Consider the following 20,467-nt stretch of genomic DNA (forward strand, 5'->3'; position numbering starts at 1 on the left):
GTTACTGGTTGTAAGAATTTTCACAGAGACTGCTTAAATTATTTTGCTTTTGCTTTAATGTGATTTTCATTGCATTGTACTGACTTTGGATTTTCAAGAAATTCAGTAAAGCAAAATAGTATTAGCAGTCTAAACTCATGTAATCTTATGCATTGAACAATTTGATTTAAACCCATATCTTTTTCTTTTGTAACCATCTTCCCTCTTTATTTTATTTCTCTCTCCCCCTTCATTCTTTTTCATATGCTTTCATTAGCACCATGCCCAGGTAGGTATTACACAGCATGAAAACATGTTGTCTCTATATCCTTCTGTGGCACTTGTCTCTGTTCATCCATTTTGGAGGCCTGCTGTATGCCAGAAAGTTGATTTGGGGAACCAAACGAACGGTGCTGCTGTTGGAGATAGGTATAGTCTCAAATGCTTATGATAAGTAGGGTGAATACTGATCCAACAGCGCGCTCTGTCCAGAAAGGTCGCAGTATGACATAGCCGCCGTCCCACAGAAACGTCCCTGATCGCTGCACAGATGCTTTAGCAAGGATCGGGGAAGTTGTGCTAGGTGACAACAGCTGTTGGCTATCCTTCTGTCACCATGCTGCTGGGCAGGTTAGCCTTTTTCCTTCTCTGTGTGCAGAAACAGTGGTAGAATTAAAGGGGAAAAAAAAAAAGAATAAAAAGAATAGACTACACTTGCTGGATTCTCCCTCTGAATAGCGAGAGCCAGAACTGATTCGGGCCATATCGGATCACCAGGATGTGAAAAGACTCCCTTTCATTGTAAGTCCCTTCTGCATCTCTGGTCTGTGACAGATGTGAGGAACGGTTTCAGTCTTTAGAGGAACTTTTTCAAGGCTGATTTATACAGTTTTCAGTGATGCCAGGGTCTTTTCCCAGCTTCTGAAATGACATATACTTCCCACAACCGGAGATTCGCTCAGCTAGGCTAGAGACTGCTGGAGCTCTGTCTAGGCTGGCACGTGGATGTGTGCTGCAACAGGGTCTCCCAGTTATCCGGAAACTTGACTAGAGGATGCTGCTCATATTTTCTGGACACCACCTGGGCTTTAGTCAGGGCTTAGAAGAGGTGGGTGATACATGCCCGTGCATCACCTAACACGAGCAAGACAGGCTGTTGCGTTCAGGAGCTTTGTAGCATTCCTGGGTTCCACAGTTCAGTCTCTGGGGCCGAGTAGAGTGCTATTGACCTCACAACGCCTGTGACTTAAGATTTATTGACCAGATTTGGGAAGAATCTGTAATTAGACATCCATTTTGTCTCTGTGATTTGGATTGGTGGGGTTTTTGCAGGATTCCCAAAGACTTAGTACGATAATAAACAAGAAGTTCTGTTCAGTGCCACTACACTTCCATAACTGGACTGTCGTTTCAGTACCTTCATTTCAAAGTCTCAGAAGCAGAGACCTTTTACCTGCTGGTTTGCTCTACATTTAGCTGGTACAGCGCACAGAAGAGGGGCAGCGTCATCTGAACGCTAGTTTTGAAACTAAGTGTAGCAGGAAATTCTAATTCTAAACTTCTAATTTACTACAGACCTCGGTCATGCTTGTGCATACCTTGCCTGTAGATAAAGCCCGTACTCTCAAGGTATTGGATAGTTACTGGAGCTTACATACAGGTACTCCATAGTGGATATGTACTGGGCTACTTGCAGTGGTGGTAGTAGCAGGAGAATATGGACAAAATCACCCTACAGATAACCAGTCAAACCTAGTACGTGCTTCCTTTCATTCCGTATCCAGGACATGACATTAGCTGAATAGCAGAACCTACAACTTGGATGGTGGACCTCTTACGAGCATTGCATGGCGCAGCAAAGCAGTTCTGAAAGTGTCAAAGATCGAAATGAATAAAGGATAGTGATGGCAAATGGGGTCTGCTACTGCGGCTTGTTTTTCAACCAAAGAACAAACATTCCCTGAAGTACTCTTGTTGTGAACAAGCGAGGTGTGCTCTGCCTACCCAATTCACACTAAAACGTTCAACCAAAATACTTTGCAGTCGAGATTCCCTTTCATAATTTTTTTCTGAACTGTTATATGCAGACAGTTAGGGTGAACTTCTGTCCCTATTGAAATTTTGTTGGTTGTTTTAATGGCATCAGAATTTTATTCCAGAAAGGCATAATTCCAATAATACCAGCCTTACGTGTCTCACCTCTTCCGCTTGTCTGGGTGAAAGACATTTCAGGACATGTTAGAGAGATTATTTATTGTTGGGTTTGGGTTTTTCTCAAGACTTTCCTAAGGCTGATACTTGTGTAATACCTATCTTTGCTTTCGGTTTGGTACAATCCATCTAGCACGCTAAATAGGCCATTGGTATAATTCAATGATCAGTAGCATTGATTATTCTTCAATGCCATATAGTTTTAATAAAAATAAGATAACCATTTGTTTTTAAAAATGGATCCAAAAAATTATTGTGTGAATGTAGCTATTGTTAAAAACGGCTGACTGCACTGATTCAGATGGTAAAACATGATTCCCAACAAGATCTGCATTTAAAGCACTCGAGTCTCGTGTCCGTAACGTACACATGACTTTTTTATTGCTAACTGCTGATAATTATCCCTTAAAAAACTTTGTATCTGAATAAATGGCCTATTGTTCCGAGCCGGCGTGTTAGTCATTTTGAGTACTACTCATGGATGTGTAAGCCATGAAAATAAACCTGCTGCCTTCAGTTATACATACTATATTCCTCAAGAAACAGAACAGCATCACAGAGTGCACGTACGACATCTGAAGGTGGCTGATCTGTTGTTAAAAATCACCGTGCTAATACTGCTGCTAGTAAATATTTAAAGGACAAAGCTAGTGCTATTTGGTAGCAGAAACCCCATTTACCTCAATATGTCCTTCTGTGGTGTCTTGCAGTTTGTTTTGGGGTTTTTTGTTGGTTTTTTTTTTTTTTTTTTGCTTTTTGCTGGTGGATGCTGCAGTTACATTCTGAGCCAGTGCTTGGAAGCAGCTTATTTCCTGCCTTGCATCTCGCATTGCTACAGCAACCGGTTTTCTGTCGAGCTGCGTGTACTTACAAAGAAAACAGTGCTCCCATTTGGACTGCCTCTCGAAAGATGCTGTTGGCATAGAGAGGAGGAATTTTGTTTTGCACAGGAGCTTGCGGCTGGCCACAGTTCACCTTGCTGCGTGTACCTTCCAGGGGACGATATCAATTACTTACGATTTTAAGGGGAGAGACTAGATCCTAACAAAGCTTCGGAGAGAGTCATTTCAGCGTTTCTTCAGGTTTTCCATAGCGGTTTGCTTGTGTGACGAAGCAAGAAAGAGAGCTTCTCCAAAGAGCCTTACTTAAAAGAAATTCATGCTCTTCATTATAAGGAGATTATCCTGCCACAAAGCCAAGTATAAAGTATTTGTGAGTATAAAATAAACCGTTGTCTAGATTAATCTCTAGGTTCTGCATTTTGAAGCAAATAAGTCAGTCGAAAGACTTTGTGGCCCCCTGGTCAGAAAGGTAGCATAGCACAGATTTGTACAGCTCTGTTTCCCCCCCTCCCCGTGACTGTTATCTACTCCCCCTGGAAGCTGCATCATATTGCTAATAGCACGCTTTTTTCATTCTCCCACTCGATCTATCATGACACCTTTACAACATCACCTGTACTGCTGATATATTGCTATGGCATCCTACCAACCTACCAGCCTGCGGTCCTTCAGTTCAGACAGGTCCCACACGTTGAGCCATGCCTCCTACCTGAGGGACAGTGCCATGATCGACGATACGGTCGTAATCCCCAGCCAGCAGGTAAGCAAATTCTCTTAAATTCACTCGTCGCTTGGGTAAATACAGAAATATAAAAAGATTAGGGTTTAGGTTGTACTAATGATACCATGTCGTGTATGCTGCTTTGGTTATTTTGATACAAATCTCTCTAATTTTCATTGATATTTAAGGGCATATTATGCTGTGCAATACTGAACTCTATTCCAGACTAAATGGATAAGCTGTGGGAATATAGCACAGGGACTGTCTTTGTAATCTTCTTCAGTTTAACTGATTTCTGAATGATGCTAACAGCCACTGGGCTAAATACTCAGGCGATCTAATGAACTGGAGGCCGTTGTCCTCAAAGAGACTATCCTGAAACATGCTCGTAGATAAAAAAAAAAAAAATTAAAAAAAAAGATATTTAGGAAATGCCACTTTGGTAAATCACAGCTTTCATTTCACTGGGACCACTAAGATATGGTTACTTTGAGCAAGTACAAAACGTTACAATGAGGGGTTTCTAATATCTTAACGCTGTTATTACTCCTTTGTTTTCTTTTTTAAAAAAGTTTAAACGCTTTAGGCGGTACTATGTGAAATACATCATCTGATTGTTTGGTTGATTAACTGATTTTATTGTAGTAAAAAGGAGGGTTTTTTGCTTACCAAGGTAACAACTCTGGCCAAAGAAGCTGAAAGGAATTCATATCGCTTAAGCTGGGGCCCTGAAAACTTGGACAATGTGGCTCTTTCTTCCAGCCCTATTCATTCAGGGTGAGTGTATCAATTAGCATTATACTAAAAAAAGAGAAACAGAATACCTGCAGTGGCAGCAGCTTCAACTAATGCTTAACTAGGGGTGGTATTTTAATTCATTGTCTCCTAGAGCTGTCCATAAATTGTTATGATCTCTTAAGCTGTGACAATCAAGCAAGGCTGAGGACCAAGACTATCCGCTGAAATCACTGCAAGTCACTGAGCTTTCAGTCAAGCTCAAGAGGAACGAACGAGATAATTGACACGCACGCACACGCATTTGTGTGAATTTTACCGACAAATAAATACAGTGCCTTTTTAAAGTTAGTAATTATTGAGACCAAGGGCCTAATCGGTCCAGATGGTGAGTCATTCCTATGCCAGTGAAGTAGTTTAGGTAAGCACCAACTCTCGTGTTTGGCATGATTACTGAAAAAAGAAACCAAGGATTTTAAATTACGTGAACTACGTCCTAGACAAGCAACCTAAAAATCATGTGCTTTACACATATTTGGCCACTATGTTCGTGTATTCTCACCACTGACTCTTTGTAAGTATTTGCATTTAGGCAGGCTCATTGAAAGGGAGTAAGACAGGTCCAGCCAAATTCATGCGTCACAAAGCTTACCCTGGTTGGCCTCGAAATCTGTGAGCGCATTTGGTTTAAGTGCTCTTCCTTACTGCGTTTTAAGTAATTTTATTCTTTACACTGAATTCTACACTTGTGCCCTGCCGTCAGATTTGATGAGGCGTGTGCCGGTGAATTCATAAGAAATGGATGTCATGAAAAAGCGTTTAATTTCTGCGGAGCTGTGTTGTATGCAGCGCGGCTGGACACCACAAGGAGAAAGATTTTTTTTGTCGTCGTTGTTAATCTCAAATGAGTTTGCAACAGTCTTACAGTGCATACCTTTCAAAAAAATAGCACTGGAGTCCCACTCAGAACGACAGGCAGTCCTGGTCTAGAAGAGGAACAATATTGTCATGGCTGCGACTGCAAATTGGCTGATGTGTGACACACACGAGAAGGTTGTTTGTTCCTTAGCTGGTAGCAGGGTATTTGGCTGTGTTTGGGTTTGCTTTTCTTGAGCTCCAAACCTAACAAATTAAATGAAAGTACTTCATGCGTACAGTATGTATGTGTTTATATATATGTCGATATGTGAGCTTTAAAATTGTTTTGGTGGTTTATTCTAACCCTAAACAGTTTACAGACTTTTTCCAAAGGAGGTATTATTTTTCACTTTCAGAAAGGTAGGTCTTCCCAGTGATTGCAAGGGATGAACTAAATACTTTCTAGAAGAGTGGCATTTATTTCTCGGATGCGCAATCATTTTGTGTTTTTCTTTTAAAAAATGTTAGTGATATTTAGATCTTTTTGGATGACCAAGATGCTAGTGGTAGGATAAGAATACCTGATTTTAATAGGAGCAGCGCTCTCTGCAGCCTCGTATGAAATAATGACTAACACGACACAAACTACGTTCTTCTTTTTATACGTACCAGCTAACTTGCCACTAAATGTGGTAATACAGAAACCTGTAATAATGACAGCTCAGCCTTTGGAAAAGACTGCACACCACGTCATTTTTATCTGGCTTAGATTTGTCTGAGCCGTTAAGTTATCCTAAACTGTCGGGGTGCATCTTGTTTACATCTCTTTTTTAGGAAAACACATTGACTAGTAGAGTTTCGCTTGTAAGACCTCATTTTAAAAGTGAAACAATTGTAGAAGTGCTGCGTGCATGATCGTTGCATTCGCTTAGCTGGAACAAGAACAAATATGTTTGTCACTTATAGCCCTCTCGTCACCTCCACCCCCCTTCGTGCACAGACACACACTATTACCAGGTTCTTATGAACTAGCGACGCTGCTGACATTTCAGGTGCACGCACTGAAGTGGTACCTACCTGTCGTGAGAGGAGGAAATCCTCTATAAATATTGTTAGTGGCTTTAAGCCAAGATATGGCCTTGATTTTGCCCAAGACACTGGAAATGTAGTGAATTCAGACCGTGTTTTTATAAAGTAACACGTTAGCAAAGTATTGGACGGTAATTTATTTGGCACGGATGATCTTAATTTTATTTTCTGTGCCATCTGAGAGAAAAAAATGATGCTATTCTCTCCCTGCCCTGCTTCAGTGGCTAACCCCGAATTGTCGTTGGGTTCTTACTGATCTCTCATGGTAGGGAAGTGTTTCTGTGGATCACAGTCTGACACCCCCAAGCAAAAGGATAAATTTTAGAGAACCGTTCTCTTGGTGCGGAATGTCACAGGCATATATTTCAGCCTTTGCATAGCTAATCAAAACTTCTATATCTGAAATTTTAGAAGGGGAAAAAGTTTTAACCATCCATTTAAAATTTAAATGTGACGTTTCAGTGTGTTGATCATTTCATCGATAAGAAAAGCAAGATCTTCGGTCAGTCTTTGGTAGCCACTTTGAAACCAAGAAAATTGTTCTGTCTTAAGAGGTGACACTCTTCTGGTGCTCACAATCTCAACATAAACAGCTCCTGGTCATTTTACACGGCCAACAGGTTCCAAATAGTTTCAAACATTGGCCAAAGGAAAAAGTAGAAATTCCTGCATTTATACTTCCTTGCAGCAAATCAGATTTGCTTCTCCTGATCAAACTATCTGATCTTACATATTGAGCAAAGCTAAGGAGCTCTGAATACGCCAGAAAGTTTGGGTGCTAACTACCCAATAAGATAGAGTTTTATCGCTTTGCTGGTAATATTAGGGGATATTGTGTATAATTTCCTGCTAAAGCGTTACAAGAGACACAACTGATGTCTACAGAAATGCAAATGCGTTTCACAATTTTAATCTCATACCTCGCTATATCCTGTTGTTGGAAGACCACATATATTTTCATTAATTTGGGAGCAAGAAACCACTGAACTGAAAGATTTCTTTTCACTCGCAGCATTTAGACATCACTTACCAGTGTCATATTCTTATCTCTCTATTGCCCACAGCAGCTAAGTGTGCATCGGAAAGACAAGGCTAACTGTAAGATCTTAAAGTATAAATTACGTGCAGAATGATGTTGTTTTCATACTTGGGTTCTGGTGATACAGTGTAAAAAGTTTCTGCAATTGAGTTGTATAGGTTCTATTTGTAAGAATTTTACTGACAAATACGTACAGGTATGGTAGATGAGAGGCAAATCCGACCTGTTGTCAGGAACACGGCACTGGGAGGAAGGAGCTTTGAGTTTGTGCTTTGATATTAACTTGCTTTTGTGTTCTAGAGCAAGATATGTAGCAGCTCTGCAGGTTTGCCAGCTCTGACTTGCTCACAGTAAAATTCCTATTTAATGGAAGATACTGATTTCTTTTATATAATTTGATGAAGAAGTTCCTAGCTGACGAATAGATGACCCAAGTGTATTGGTACTTGTATCTCACAAAATTAAACAGTTGGGATGTTATCAATTTACCTTTCTGGAAGTTGTTGCTTCCATCAACGAAAAAGGGAGAAGGTTGAGGGAGTGGGCAGCTCGAACTGTGACAAATAATGTGAATTATCGTTCTTAGCTGCATGTCTGCCAAAAAGGAGACTGGATCCTTGCTAACAAGGTAAACAAAATATATTTCAAGTGTTATGTTTTGAATCCATAATATTGTTTTCCCCAATGTGAGATTAATTTCCTGGAAACAGGACCTGGCAGCGACCAGCTGATAGTCATTTCTAAAATCTGAAATTATTTCAAATTCTACGGTTGCCTTTATGACCTTTGTTCAGAAAGTTACAATGAGGGAAACCAGCAGGTGCGTTTCACTAATAGCAAATCGCTGTTCGTGTCAGTGGAAGAAAATGGCAATGGAGATATATGTAATAAAAAAGCAACCTCAGAAAACTAACTGGCCGTGTGACACGTGACTCGGAGCCTGAACGGGTCAAACCGAAAGCTTGAAATTTGTCGTTCTGCAGTGCAGAACAAAAGGAGGACAAGAAACATGTTGAAATGGAAGCAAGTGGAGGACAGAATATACTGATAGGAAATTGGAAGAGAAAATCTACGATTTATTGTGGTATCAGAAACACTGCCTGGAATTACCTTAGATACCTTACCCTTTGATATACCGCGGCCCAAAGTTTAGATGGGGATACCGAAACCAAGCAGCGTTTCCTCTGATCTGGTTCTGAAAGACTTACTCAGAATCTAACTGTACGTTTTAGGTGTCTGACTTCCAGTTTAAGAATGTACGTAAAGAAACCAGATCGCTCTAGCTTTACTGCTGTAGTAGTAGAAACCATTTGTAACCGAGGATGTTTTATGTAGGCTTATTTTCCATGCTCACTCCTACCTTCCCACATGTAATGAATATGCATATATATGTATACGTTCATGTATTTAATTTAGAAATCTGTTTCATTTTTCCGCTATTTCGGTATTTCATTTAACTCATTCTTTTTTTTTTTCCCTTTCTTTTCCTTTTTGATGTTAAATCATCTATTCTATTGCAGATGCTCTTCTCCATGTCTTGATCATGACAACAGCAGGTGAACTTCTGCATAATTTCTTTCTTTAATACATTGCACTTCTCACCCACCCTATTTATCCTCCTCTCCTACTTCACTTCAGGATGCTTTAGTGTTTTGATAGCGCACGTTAGCCGAGAGAAAAAACAATCTACTCTAGCGGTTATAGTTACACAAGGCCCTATTTCTCTTCTTACACAGTTGTGTAAGTGTCCACTTTCTCCCCTCTGCTGTGTCCTCTATTAGAAAAAAAAAAACCAAACGGCACACACAATAAGTCCACAGCAAAAAAAATCTTAACAAAGCTCCTTATACATCCCTAGATTATTTTAACCATTGATTTAATTAACAATACATTTTCTCTGTTGGTGGTATAGCTTAATTAAAAAGAAGGAAACACACACAGCCCCCTCCCAAATAATCCAACACAAATCATTGTAGATAAGTTTAGTTTCAACTGTTAAATTACAGTGGGCCTTTTTTCGCACTTGTATACGTAAAAAATATTGCGGAACCACTCCCTATGCCACATTTTCCAAATGGTGCCACTATATTGGAACTAGTAAAATAACAGCGCAGACCCAGTATATTTAATTTCTCGTGCCGCATGCATTTTTTTGTGTGACCTCGGTTAATCGGTGCTTGAATCGCTGGCACGCTGCATCCTGCACAGGACGCCTGTGCGGTACCTTCCCAAAGGAGATTATCTTCACTTGGCAAACTGTTCGTTGGCACGATACCTCTTCATCTCCTTTAACGTAACCGTAGAAAGGTGGAAAATCTTCTTAAATATTCAGCTGTGCAAAATTATGAAATGGCTAAATAAAAACCCCACACTACAAACCCGTATTTTTAGGTGATATCACTCAGTCTCTCTGTAGTTGGCCAGTGCAGTGAAGACAACGTAACATAAGTCAATAGTGATTTCCTGTGTAGGGTCATGTTTTTTGTCCTCCTGGAATGTGTATTTTGCCTTGTTTACGTACGGCATAGTTGCAGCCTGATGGAAAGCACGCTGAGGTAGTTGAATGACTTGCTGTTGACTTCAGCGGGAGCTGGATCAAGGCCTTTTTTCTTAATTTCAGACTCTCTAGCAGTTTTCCTTCTCCAGCTGAACACTTTACAATGCCTGAAGCACCCTGATTGTTTGTTTCTGCTTCTTCACAGTGCGACTAACACTGAATGCTGCTATCTCCTTGTTTCCCAGTTTCTTTTAAAAATTAAGATAACGTATGCAGAAAAGTTCTTAAACGTGTCTGCAATGGATGTGCTCTAGTTAGAGCTTTTGATCGTTTCTGCTACCTGATGAGAGCATGTGTGCCTGCCCTAGCTAGTTTGAAAGCATCATCGTACCTGAACTGACCGTATGGAGGTGGTGGTGTATTGATTTGGCCTATTCTGGGTTTGTGTGTTCAAAGAACTATTGCCTGTTCTAGAGCGACACTTCCCGTTGCTCGGTTTGCATGGCTCTGGACGTGATTCTGCAGAACGAGAAGTGCGTTTGAGTGCCAACATGCTTGCGTTCACAGCCACCCGAAACTGTGACTCTTCTGCAAAGCCATTTACGTAACAGTGATTCTTCGCAAATCACACAATAAGCATCTTCTTTCGCCCCCCCACCCCGCCCCAGTGTTGACACATCGATCTTTTATTTGTTTATCCTGCTATTATCTTTCAAATGAGCATAGATATAGAATAAAACCAAGTTAATTCCATATGAATCCGTACGAAATTTCATTCGGCAAAGGGAACGACTCTGGCTCGGGTCTGAAATACAAATATTTCATGAAAGTACGCCACACCTTTTTGTCATTGTAAGGTGGATAAATCCAATGCATAGATATTGTCTGTGTTTTGTTCAGGTGGAGCCGTTAGGTAACCCATTGTTGTTTGCTCTCTGTAGAAGGCGTGGAAAGAACCTGAAAGATTTAGGGACATTTTGTATATGTCCTCAACCCGGAGGATGCTGTAGCCAATGTTATTTGATATAGTTACCTTTCATATGGCAAGTGTGTAGTTTTTAAATGCTGTAGAATTAAAGAGAATGAAATAGCCTCTCTAATTTATGAGTAAGTGTTGCTAAGTTAGAGGAGAATGGATGAAGCTTGATCTAACTGCTAACCATGTATTTAACAGAAGCATGCATAGACTCCCCTGCAGTCTATAACTTATTCCTAGAAAATAATTGCTTTTGTCCTTTATTTTGTCTTTAAAAATAAAAATAAAAATCCTGATTTCCCCTTCTCTTCTCTCAAAAGAGAGAAGGCAATGATTTCTCCAAACCTCATTTGTTTCATTGATTTAGCTATTATATTGGACTACCACCTTGCTAAATCTCAGGAAAGCTCAGTATCAATCCAGTTTGCAAGACCCTCAGGGTCACACGTTTGTGTCTTGCATCGTTTCTAACTGAACCTTTAAAACTGGCAGAAAATGGAACTTACTCAAGGGCTGTCTCAGTACCGAGAAAGATCGTCTTGCCGTTGCCCTAGTCACCCTTGACATACAAGTTTTGACTTTGCTGCTTTAACCCATAATCTGCTTTGCTTTCTGAATCGTCACTTAATTGAAATTTCAAGTTCTTGCCCTGGGTTGCCAAGGTAAACCGAAGTCAGTGCTAAAGAAGGATGCTTCCCCTATGTAGAGTTATTATAGGAAGGACATTTAAAACATGTTCTGAAATAGACTTTTGCTGATGGAAAGTACGTGTAATTTTGACACATGGCTTGATCAACTGGCTCACTTGTTTTGGCCATCTTTGTTTTAAATGGCTCACGAGAATGTTTTCTTACTTATCAGCTGTCCAAAAGTTTTCTCCTATTTATATTGTTTTCCCTGTCCTTGGTTTTACCTCATTTTTTTTTCCTAACCATAGTTAGTCCCCGCTAAGGCTTTCCTTTCCCCTATTATGCCATTTTTAACCCCTTCTGAAAATCATAGCTTTTATACCTACATGGAGTTCCTGGGGGTTATTTTGCTTTCTTTTACATTTTCTTTAATTTTTACTATTATTATAAATTATCGTAGAAGCACGTAAGGAACATTTATCAGCCTAATTTTTTTAGGACACTTCCTTTCTTCTCTTCTTCTAGTGATGATCGTGTAGTGCTTAGTTGTAAGCCAGAGCAGGGAAGACCGATGCAAAGATTTGAATGGGTACCTCTCAGGGATGGTAACTGTCTCCCTGCATGCAATAAGAGAAGCACCTATGCTCCAGGGAGTATATATGATGTTAGAGTTCTTCATAAGCTCATATTATGTATTATTTTCTTTTTGACCATGGGAATTTATAATGAAAAGGTACCGCTTCCTAGAGTGATGGCTTAATTCCTGCTAGTGTTGTTCACTCATTTGAGTACAATCTCTTCCTGTCTCAGTCTTGTCACTTCACAACATCTGGTAAAAGAAACATGAGGGAGAGGAAAAATAATATGTGCGTGCGTGGGCAACAAAATAATGAATTTGCATTTTACATTTCCTTTATATTAGTCATACGGTTTTTTTCACTTTCCTAAATGCACATTTCAGAAAGCATGCTTTATGTCATGCATTAGTTTTATATGAGTTATTTGTATATTGATATACACAGACCTTTCAGAGGGCAAAGCTTGCTTTTGCAGTCCTGGAACAGTAATGTCACCATCCAAATGCCCTATTACGTAGCAAATGGGTAGAAAAAGAGGCTGCTATGATTCAGAAAATGCTTTCTTATGAGTGATTTGCTTCGCTCTATTGCATATCCAAAATGACACGAAATGTGCTGATGTAAAAAAATAGAAAGAGAAGAAAAGAAATAGGATTAAATGGGTGGATGATAAAATGAACGTGGCAAAAGGTTGGGAAATAAACAGGGTGGTATGGTGAAGAAGAATGTATTTTTACATTCTGTGTCAGCTCTACAAATCCTGCATCAACGTACTATCCTTTCAGACTTTTATGCCACGGCTCTGGTGCTGAGGAACTTTCCCCTTCCGTTTCTTTCTTTTGCACTATATTCAGGCTGGTTCTCCAAAATTTATTTTCCGGAAATTTCATAGTAGTATACAGCTGGTTTTGTGAGCCGGCCCCTCCCTATTTAGTGTGATAACCGGCACCGATCCTCATACTGTTCTGTGCTTGCCTCAATTGCTGCCCGGCAGTCCAAGGGCGCTCGCAGTCCCGTGGGTGGTTTCAGACTCATCCGGACGTCACCAAACCCTGCAGGAATCTCCCACTTCGTCCGAGGGGTCTGTTTCAGTGTACGGCACAAGTCTGGTTTTTGGTGTATACTGTGATGAACGCTCCTGTTTGCCAGACTGTGTCTTGTTGTTTAGTAAATAATGTATTTACTAAATAATTGAGATCTTCTTTATGATAGAAACAGCTGGGTTTACAGTGAATGGTAATAATGTCCTACTGTTTTTATCCTAGCTGTTGTTATCTTTGTGTCCACCTTCCAATGATAGTTACCTTTGCCTGTTTTTCCACTCTTTGGAGCAATAGTAGGTTTCAGTGATAGAGGGGCGATAGACCTTGTGACAGATTCACTGACCTTGCTCTGACCCACCAAGCACATTCAGTGAAATTAAACTGAAATAAGAGTCACAACTTTAGATGTTAGAAAGAAATTCTTTACTTGAGATGTTAGAAAGAAAGAAATCCTTCCCTGTGAGGGTGCTGAGGCCCTGGCACAGGTTGCCCAGAGAAGCTGTGGCTGCCCCTGGCTCCCTGGCAGTGTTCAAGGCCAGGTTGGATGGGGCTTTGGGCAACCTGGGCTAGTGGAGGGTGTCCCTGCCCACGGCAGGGGGTGGAACTGGATGGGCTTTGAGGTCCCTTCCAACCCAAACCAGTCTGGGATTCTGTACCTTTAAAGCCTGAACACACATAGCTATCTGGAGATGCAAAGGCATCTCAAGTGCTTACTAGAGACAAATGCCATGCTCCGTTTTTAATTGATTTGGTTTAGATCCCAAGTTTTGCAGGTGTGGGAACACAGGGCTATGACTGTGTGTGTGTGAGGCGAGATCCCAGTTCGTAACGAGTGGTCAAAATCAAAGACTGCTCCTGCTTCTTCAGCTTTTACATTGGCTCTACGCCACAAGCTAGTTATCTTAATTGTGTAACGTGTGCTTTATCAGAAGGCACTACCATTTCAGCACTCCGCTTATCTTGTCAGTCTGAAAAGAATTACTATATGGAGAAAGAACACCGTATTAGGAGCAACAGAACCCATTATTGTGGTCAAAAGGGAGATGATTTGATTTGGGCCCTTACCTTTTGTGTGTGTGTATGCTTCTAGCAGTTAACAGTGGCTTTGGCGTTGCTGAGACACGTGGGGAGATAAGCTAAGGAGGACATCAGACAGACAGATATTTCAGTGACGGACAGTGCAAGAAGGTGATCCTGTTGTTAAAGTACACAATCTTGAGTATTACGTCAATAATGAAAAGAATTGAATCCTAAAAATTGTATTTGTGGCAGCTTACATACTGAAAAATGTGAATGCTAATTTAATTCAGTAAGTGCACTCATTAGGTTCTCGTAATTGTGGGGGTAGTATTTCTGTTGCTCATAGTATTAGCATCAAAATGTGAAACTCTTCTTCCAGCGCTCAGTGTTACAAACTTCCTCTAACACACCCGTTAGAATAGAGACTTGGACTGATTCTCAGAAGCATTAATTCAGAACCGCTTTGATAACACTACTTCATGCAGTTAAAGGAAAATTGCAATGCAAGCCATAGAGCATTATTGCAACAATTGAATGTTTAGAATCTCTTAAGCTCTTCTTTCACCTGTGCTTTACAATGTATAAAGTATGCACTTTATGAAGGAAGCACCCATTTTTCTAAATTAATCCCCAGGGAATCAAAGCTGTAAAATGTTTTCATTTTCTTTTTTTTTTTTTTTCCCCCTTGTTAAAACCACAGAAACACCAACCTCTAAGGAATGAGATAATGGTTTTACTACCCAGACTTTTACACTAAACAAAACCTAGAGGTATATGAATGGCAGTAGACTAGGAGACTGCATGTGTGAGAAAGACTGGCATCCGTGGTGCATGGTGTGCTTCCGACTGGCGCTTGTGGCTCCTTTCCATCATCCATTTTTTCTGACTTGCACGGTGTGTCGAGTGTTGTGTTTTTACAGCATGTGGAATTACTTGTAGCCGTGTGGACAATGAATGGATGCAATGTTTGTTGCACAGAACGGTCAAGGGGACGGTGGAAGAATACCTGTATTTGTTACTCATGTTATAAGGGCTTTTCTCTATTGCAGGTCCTTCACTAGCATTTCTGCGACTCCCCATGTGATGATTCTATTTTAGTGGCTAGAAGTAGGCCTGATACCGTTCTGTCTCATCTCCTCTTATTTCCACTTCCAGCAACCTTACATTCCCATCCCACATCGGGCATGATCCCAAGTCATAAACCAGTAAAAAACCCAATTGAAGTAGTTGTACACCTTTCCCAAGAATGTCCCCAATATCTGTCAAAATCTACCTGTTGGTTCTATATGGAACTATACAAAGTTCAGCATAAAAGAAATTCCATGAAATGTTGTTATCCCTTTTAAAGAAAAAGAAATAAATAAGATAATTTACCTGGAGCTAGAAGAGGCCTCCCTCTCTAGCTAGATGGCTCTCTGCATCTCTAAGTTTTCCACTGGGACATTGTATTCCTGTGCAAAGTAACACAGAAAAACAAAAATCCATAAATAAACCTCTTATACTGTGACTGTAGCTATTTTCATTTCACCAAAATCCAGAATTTGTCTTCAAACAGTAATGACATGTTGGGTTTTTTTACATAAGTAGGTGCTAGCTCCGCTGTTGTATTACGAGTTGTGTCTACACGCTCCAGAACGAAATTTGATTTTTTTTTTTATTCCAAACCCATTTTTTGTTAGAAATTATAGTTTATGAAATAACTAGAAAATTACATAGATAACCTAAAAAAACCCCAACCCAGCAACCCCTCACATCAGAATTGGCTTTATATTCTTGAGACATAAATAATTCTCTTCAATAAGATGTGTTTGCTTGTAAAGTATTTAAAGAGTGAAGAGTGCCAACTTTACAATATAGATGCTTGCAGGTACAGAGTAGCGATAGTTGCACTTGACTTTGTCTCTAATAGGTACGTACACATGTGCTCCCATCGGTTAGTGACTGCTGCCATTTTTACCAGCGGCAGCACTGCAAAGTAAGACTTTCTGTCACGAACTTTTAGATTAATTAGTTTAATTAATAAACGATCTTAGCACAATTTGGCGCTTCACATGGGAGAAAGGCTTTTTCTAACTGTACACCTAGAGAAAGAGCTGTATTTAGGTACATAGTTTGTTGACGTATGTGGAACGTGACTAAAGGGATTCCGATATGTTGTGTATCTAATTTTTTTCCCCCTGATTTTTCAGCTTCCTAGTTAGTTTCATGGTGGATGCTCGCGGGGGTGCCATGAGAGGTTGCAGACATAACGGACTACGAATCATTATCCCTCCGCGGAAATGCACTGCTCCCACGCGAGTGACTTGCCGGTTGGTGAAACGCCACAGACTGGCCACCATGCCTCCCATGGTGGAAGGCGAAGGTCTGGCCAGCCGCCTGATTGAAGTTGGACCTTCTGGTGCTCAGTTCCTTGGGTAAGGGGTGCCATATGGCCTAAAGGAAAACGTTCGGTCTATTTTCGTCTGTTTGCACTGAAGTGGTTCCTTTTTTTCAAGACTTGAACAGGAAAAGATGTTTGTAACATATGGTAACAGACCGGTCGCGTGAAACACAAATCAGTTGTTAGTTAACAATTCCCAAAGCTTTTACGCCTTTTCCTTTCAAAATGGGTATTTTAACCGGTAGCGCTTAATGTGCTTCCTTGGGTATAATTGTTACTCGGTGTTGTGATATTGTAGTGGGAAAAGACCCCTTTTCAGCGGGAAAGGGCAGTTCATACTATATTTAAATACTCTACGTATAAAGCATGAATAGCACAGCACTGATCTAAAGCCCAAACGTAAAGCCTGCTACACATACAACACAAGTTTCAGCTGCTTGTTTTGGAGACTTGTGTTGCGCTATCAGTAATTTGGACTAGCAGGGAAGCACAGTGCCTTTGATTTTTCTGGGGTTGAAATTGCTAAATTAAGCAATAGGACAACCCTGGAATTTTTGGGCCATTTCTTTTGTCCTATGCAGCAAAACCCGTAGAAAGATCAGATCTGTGTCTCCTGCTCAGCTTGTTTGAGCAATTTTCAGCTGAAAGCAGCAGTTATCCACACTTCTCTTTAATTATTATTTGTTTTACCGACTGTTCTCCCTCTCAACTGTGGCATCCAAAAGTGGATGATTGAAGGAACCCCTTTTGTTACAATAAATAGCTTCATTCAGAAATTGTAAGAAAAAGTGACTCTGTAAACAGCAATAGTTTAAATCCATTTTGAAGCAAATCGGTTGCCTTTATAACAGGCAGTCATCAGAGCCACTATCTTCGTTAGTGGTTTTTCTAAAAGATTGACCTTAGGGAGAGAAAAAAGTTGATTGGTAGTTTTTGACTGCCCGCTGCTTTGATATGGAGTGTGAAAGGAGAACGTACGCAAGCCGTGTTTTGGCTACTTCACTGCTGCTCTAATCTGGTAAAAAAGCAAGAGCCGTTCTGAAACGCTGCGGATGTGAGGCTAAGAGCAAGCCAACCATTCCTTTTGGCAGACAGATACCTCCTCTGTGTCACGAGTGATGGCAAACAAGCTGACTAATCGGATGCTTTGTACCACTTATTCTTTAAAGAGAAGCAGAAAGAAATCTCAAGAGCAGAAGAAATATTGTGCGGTCACATTCAGTCACACACATTATCTTTGTCGCACACGAATTGACCTTAAGTATGTCTTCCGTTTTCTTTTTAAAGATAGGTTTCGCTATCTAATGAGAACGTCTCACCTGGAAGACCAGGGTATAGAACAGTTTTAATCATTCTCAGATCTTTGTGCCCTTCCTACAAGTGTTTTTCTACGTGTTGTACCGGCAGGGAAATCAGAAAATTACTGTACTGTTTGCAGAGATGCATTCTGAGGTCCAAATCCTGTTCCCATTGAGTTCGCTGCCGAAAGGCCCGGTGTATTCCCGTAAGCAAGAAAAGATCCTAAATTAACGAAGCTAATTTTGCTGATTTTGATCACCGAATTGTGATCGCTAGGACGGAACCTTATTCAGTGTACAGCCTAATTCCACTCTGTGGACCAGACAATGGCACTGGCGTTCTGGCACAAAAAATACATAAAGTTTATTTATGTTCTTTCTTTCACTGCTGCTTTGGATGTACTCAGTAAACTTCATCTGCCTACGGCTCCTCCCCCACTTAATGAGGGAGAAAGCTTGGTCAGCCGAATCCTTCAGCTGGGGCCTCCTGGGACCAAATTCCTTGGGTAGGAGAGACTTGAAACGAATCGATGGATGCTGACCTCCCCATTCTTCTCCTCCTTCTGCAATATGATTTTTTTATGTCATTATGCCCATGATATTGTCCCTTTCTATCATTTGAAATTTTGTATACCTAACCCTTAGTGGACCATTTTTTCAACCTTTGTGGTATGTGGTTTTGTTTTGGTGGTATGTTTGTATCCTTTTCTTAAAGTACTGTGGCCTTCATTTTTGTTTTGGCATGAAGTCTTCCTAGTTATGTGCTTGTTGTCTGTAGCAAAGCAACCTGGATTGGGACCAAAAAAAGGAATCTACTGTAAATTTTAAGATGTTTTTTGTGTCAAGGACTGATTAATCCATAAGTTATATGTTGGATGCCAGCAGTATGATAGAACACGTGACATTTACTATGTACATGGTAACCTGTGTGAGTCCTCTAATTAGAGAAGTGTATATACAAATATATTTGTATTTTCTCTCTTATTTCTAAGAGTATGTATGTATATGTATATATAAATATGGATATATTATATGTACACATATGTGTTGTATATGTGTGTGTGTATATATATATGGACACATACACTGATACATATATTGACATCTGCTTGTAAGGCAACAAAGCAAATTCTTATCTCCTATACTGAAATAGAAACCCAGATGATCTCCTCAGTCCTCCTTTATCTCTCCCGGAGTGTAAATCGGCAATAATTTCATTGGAATATATAAAATTAGAACGAAGTAAAATCGGCACAGGACGCAATTGCCCACGGATTGCAATGAAATTACTCTGATTTGCACTGGTATAAGCGAGATCAGAATTTGTCCCGCTATTCGTATACGTTACAGTAGATTCTCTTTGAAATGAAGTTGCACAGGTTAACCCAGACAGTAGTGACAACTAAAACGAGCGTGAGCTTTTGTTTTTTAACGAATTTGCAAATCAATTACCAAATTTCTAGCGAAGCACTATTATCTTACCAAAGATCATTCACACTGTGGAAAGAGGTGAATGCACTTTTTAATCTGTCCTTCAGCATTTACTGGGTCCCTGTAAAAATCTAATCTGTGTTAGTGACCGACTAGTTTAGGATTATGCCAAAGTATTCCAGCGCAATAGGTAGAATTCCAGGTCACTTTGTAGCAGACCGAGTAGAGTTGCTGTTAATCCTGTTTCTTCCTCTCTCCCGTGTGCATTTAATGCGCTGTGTTGCTGTGCCAGGCCTGTGATTGTGGAGATTCCCCATTTTGCTGCTCTGCGTGGGAAGGAGAGAGAGCTGGTGATACTGCGCAGTGAGAACGGGGACAGCTGGAAGGAGCATTTCTGTGAATACACTGAGGACGAACTGAATGAAATCTTGAATGGGATGGATGAAGGTATCTAGTCTGACTTTTTTTTTTATTATTATTATTTTTATTATTCTCCTCCTGCATTACTTCTGTAACTGGGGGTAATAGCTTTTTATCGTTTATTGTATTTAGCACCTCATGTTTGGTCTGACCTAGAATTTCTGACGCTACATTCTCCAGATACTTCATTTTGGTCACACTGGAGCATAATCGTGTTCTCGGTACAGGAGCCACAGAATCACTGTGCACTCGTGCTTACTTCCCTCGCACGGTCTGCTGAAGTAGCGGGACGAAACAAAATCTCCCGTCACGAAGTGGAGAATAGATGCTAGACTTGTGCTTTCTGCTGCTCCTTTTCATAGTGTTAAACAAAAAGCTTCCATAGCAAACATCTTTCCAAAACAAGGCAATTATCATACTAATCCTTTCCAAGCAGCTACGGGTGTGGGAGGAATTGTCAGTCATGGGTACTCCTGCTTTCTGAGAGAACAGAATGGCCTTGGGCTGGCTAGGATCTACAGAATCTGTTATTAATTTTGATGGCTTTTTTTTTTTTTTTTTTAAAAAAAAGCAAAACCACAAAACAAAACACAAAAGTAAACGAGCCAACTCACGTCCTTACAGCTCAACTCATACTTTGATACTTTTTTGATTTGGAGTTTAGTTCCCTTGATGCTGCTCCAAGCCATAGTGTTAAACTGTGAAGTAGAAAGGGGCTCGG

General features: G+C 40.3%; 1 protein-coding gene across 20 annotated transcripts in view; it reads left to right on the top strand.

Annotated features, from left to right (window-relative positions):
• The window catches only part of ANK2 (ankyrin 2), a 343,812-nt gene that overhangs the window by 282,060 nt on the left and 41,285 nt on the right, over positions 1–20,467 (top strand). For 8 of the 20 annotated variants that reach the window (XM_075750956.1, XM_075750954.1, XM_075750943.1 and 5 more), the window contains 4 exons: positions 3,690–3,792; positions 4,427–4,530; positions 16,407–16,631; positions 19,619–19,773. In XM_075750956.1, coding sequence (XP_075607071.1) covers positions 3,690–3,792; positions 4,427–4,530; positions 16,407–16,631; positions 19,619–19,773 — 587 coding nt within the window. Of the gene's footprint in view, positions 1–3,689; positions 3,793–4,426; positions 4,531–8,060; positions 8,103–8,994; positions 9,031–16,406; positions 16,632–18,302; positions 18,402–19,618; positions 19,774–20,467 lie in introns of all 20 variants that reach the window. The other 12 variants (XM_075750938.1, XM_075750940.1, XM_075750939.1 and 9 more) reach the window with 6 other exon arrangements.

The sequence above is a fragment of the Balearica regulorum genome, chromosome 4 (genome assembly GCF_011004875.1).
Source record: "Balearica regulorum gibbericeps isolate bBalReg1 chromosome 4, bBalReg1.pri, whole genome shotgun sequence".
Classification (NCBI taxonomy): domain Eukaryota; kingdom Metazoa; phylum Chordata; class Aves; order Gruiformes; family Gruidae; genus Balearica; species Balearica regulorum.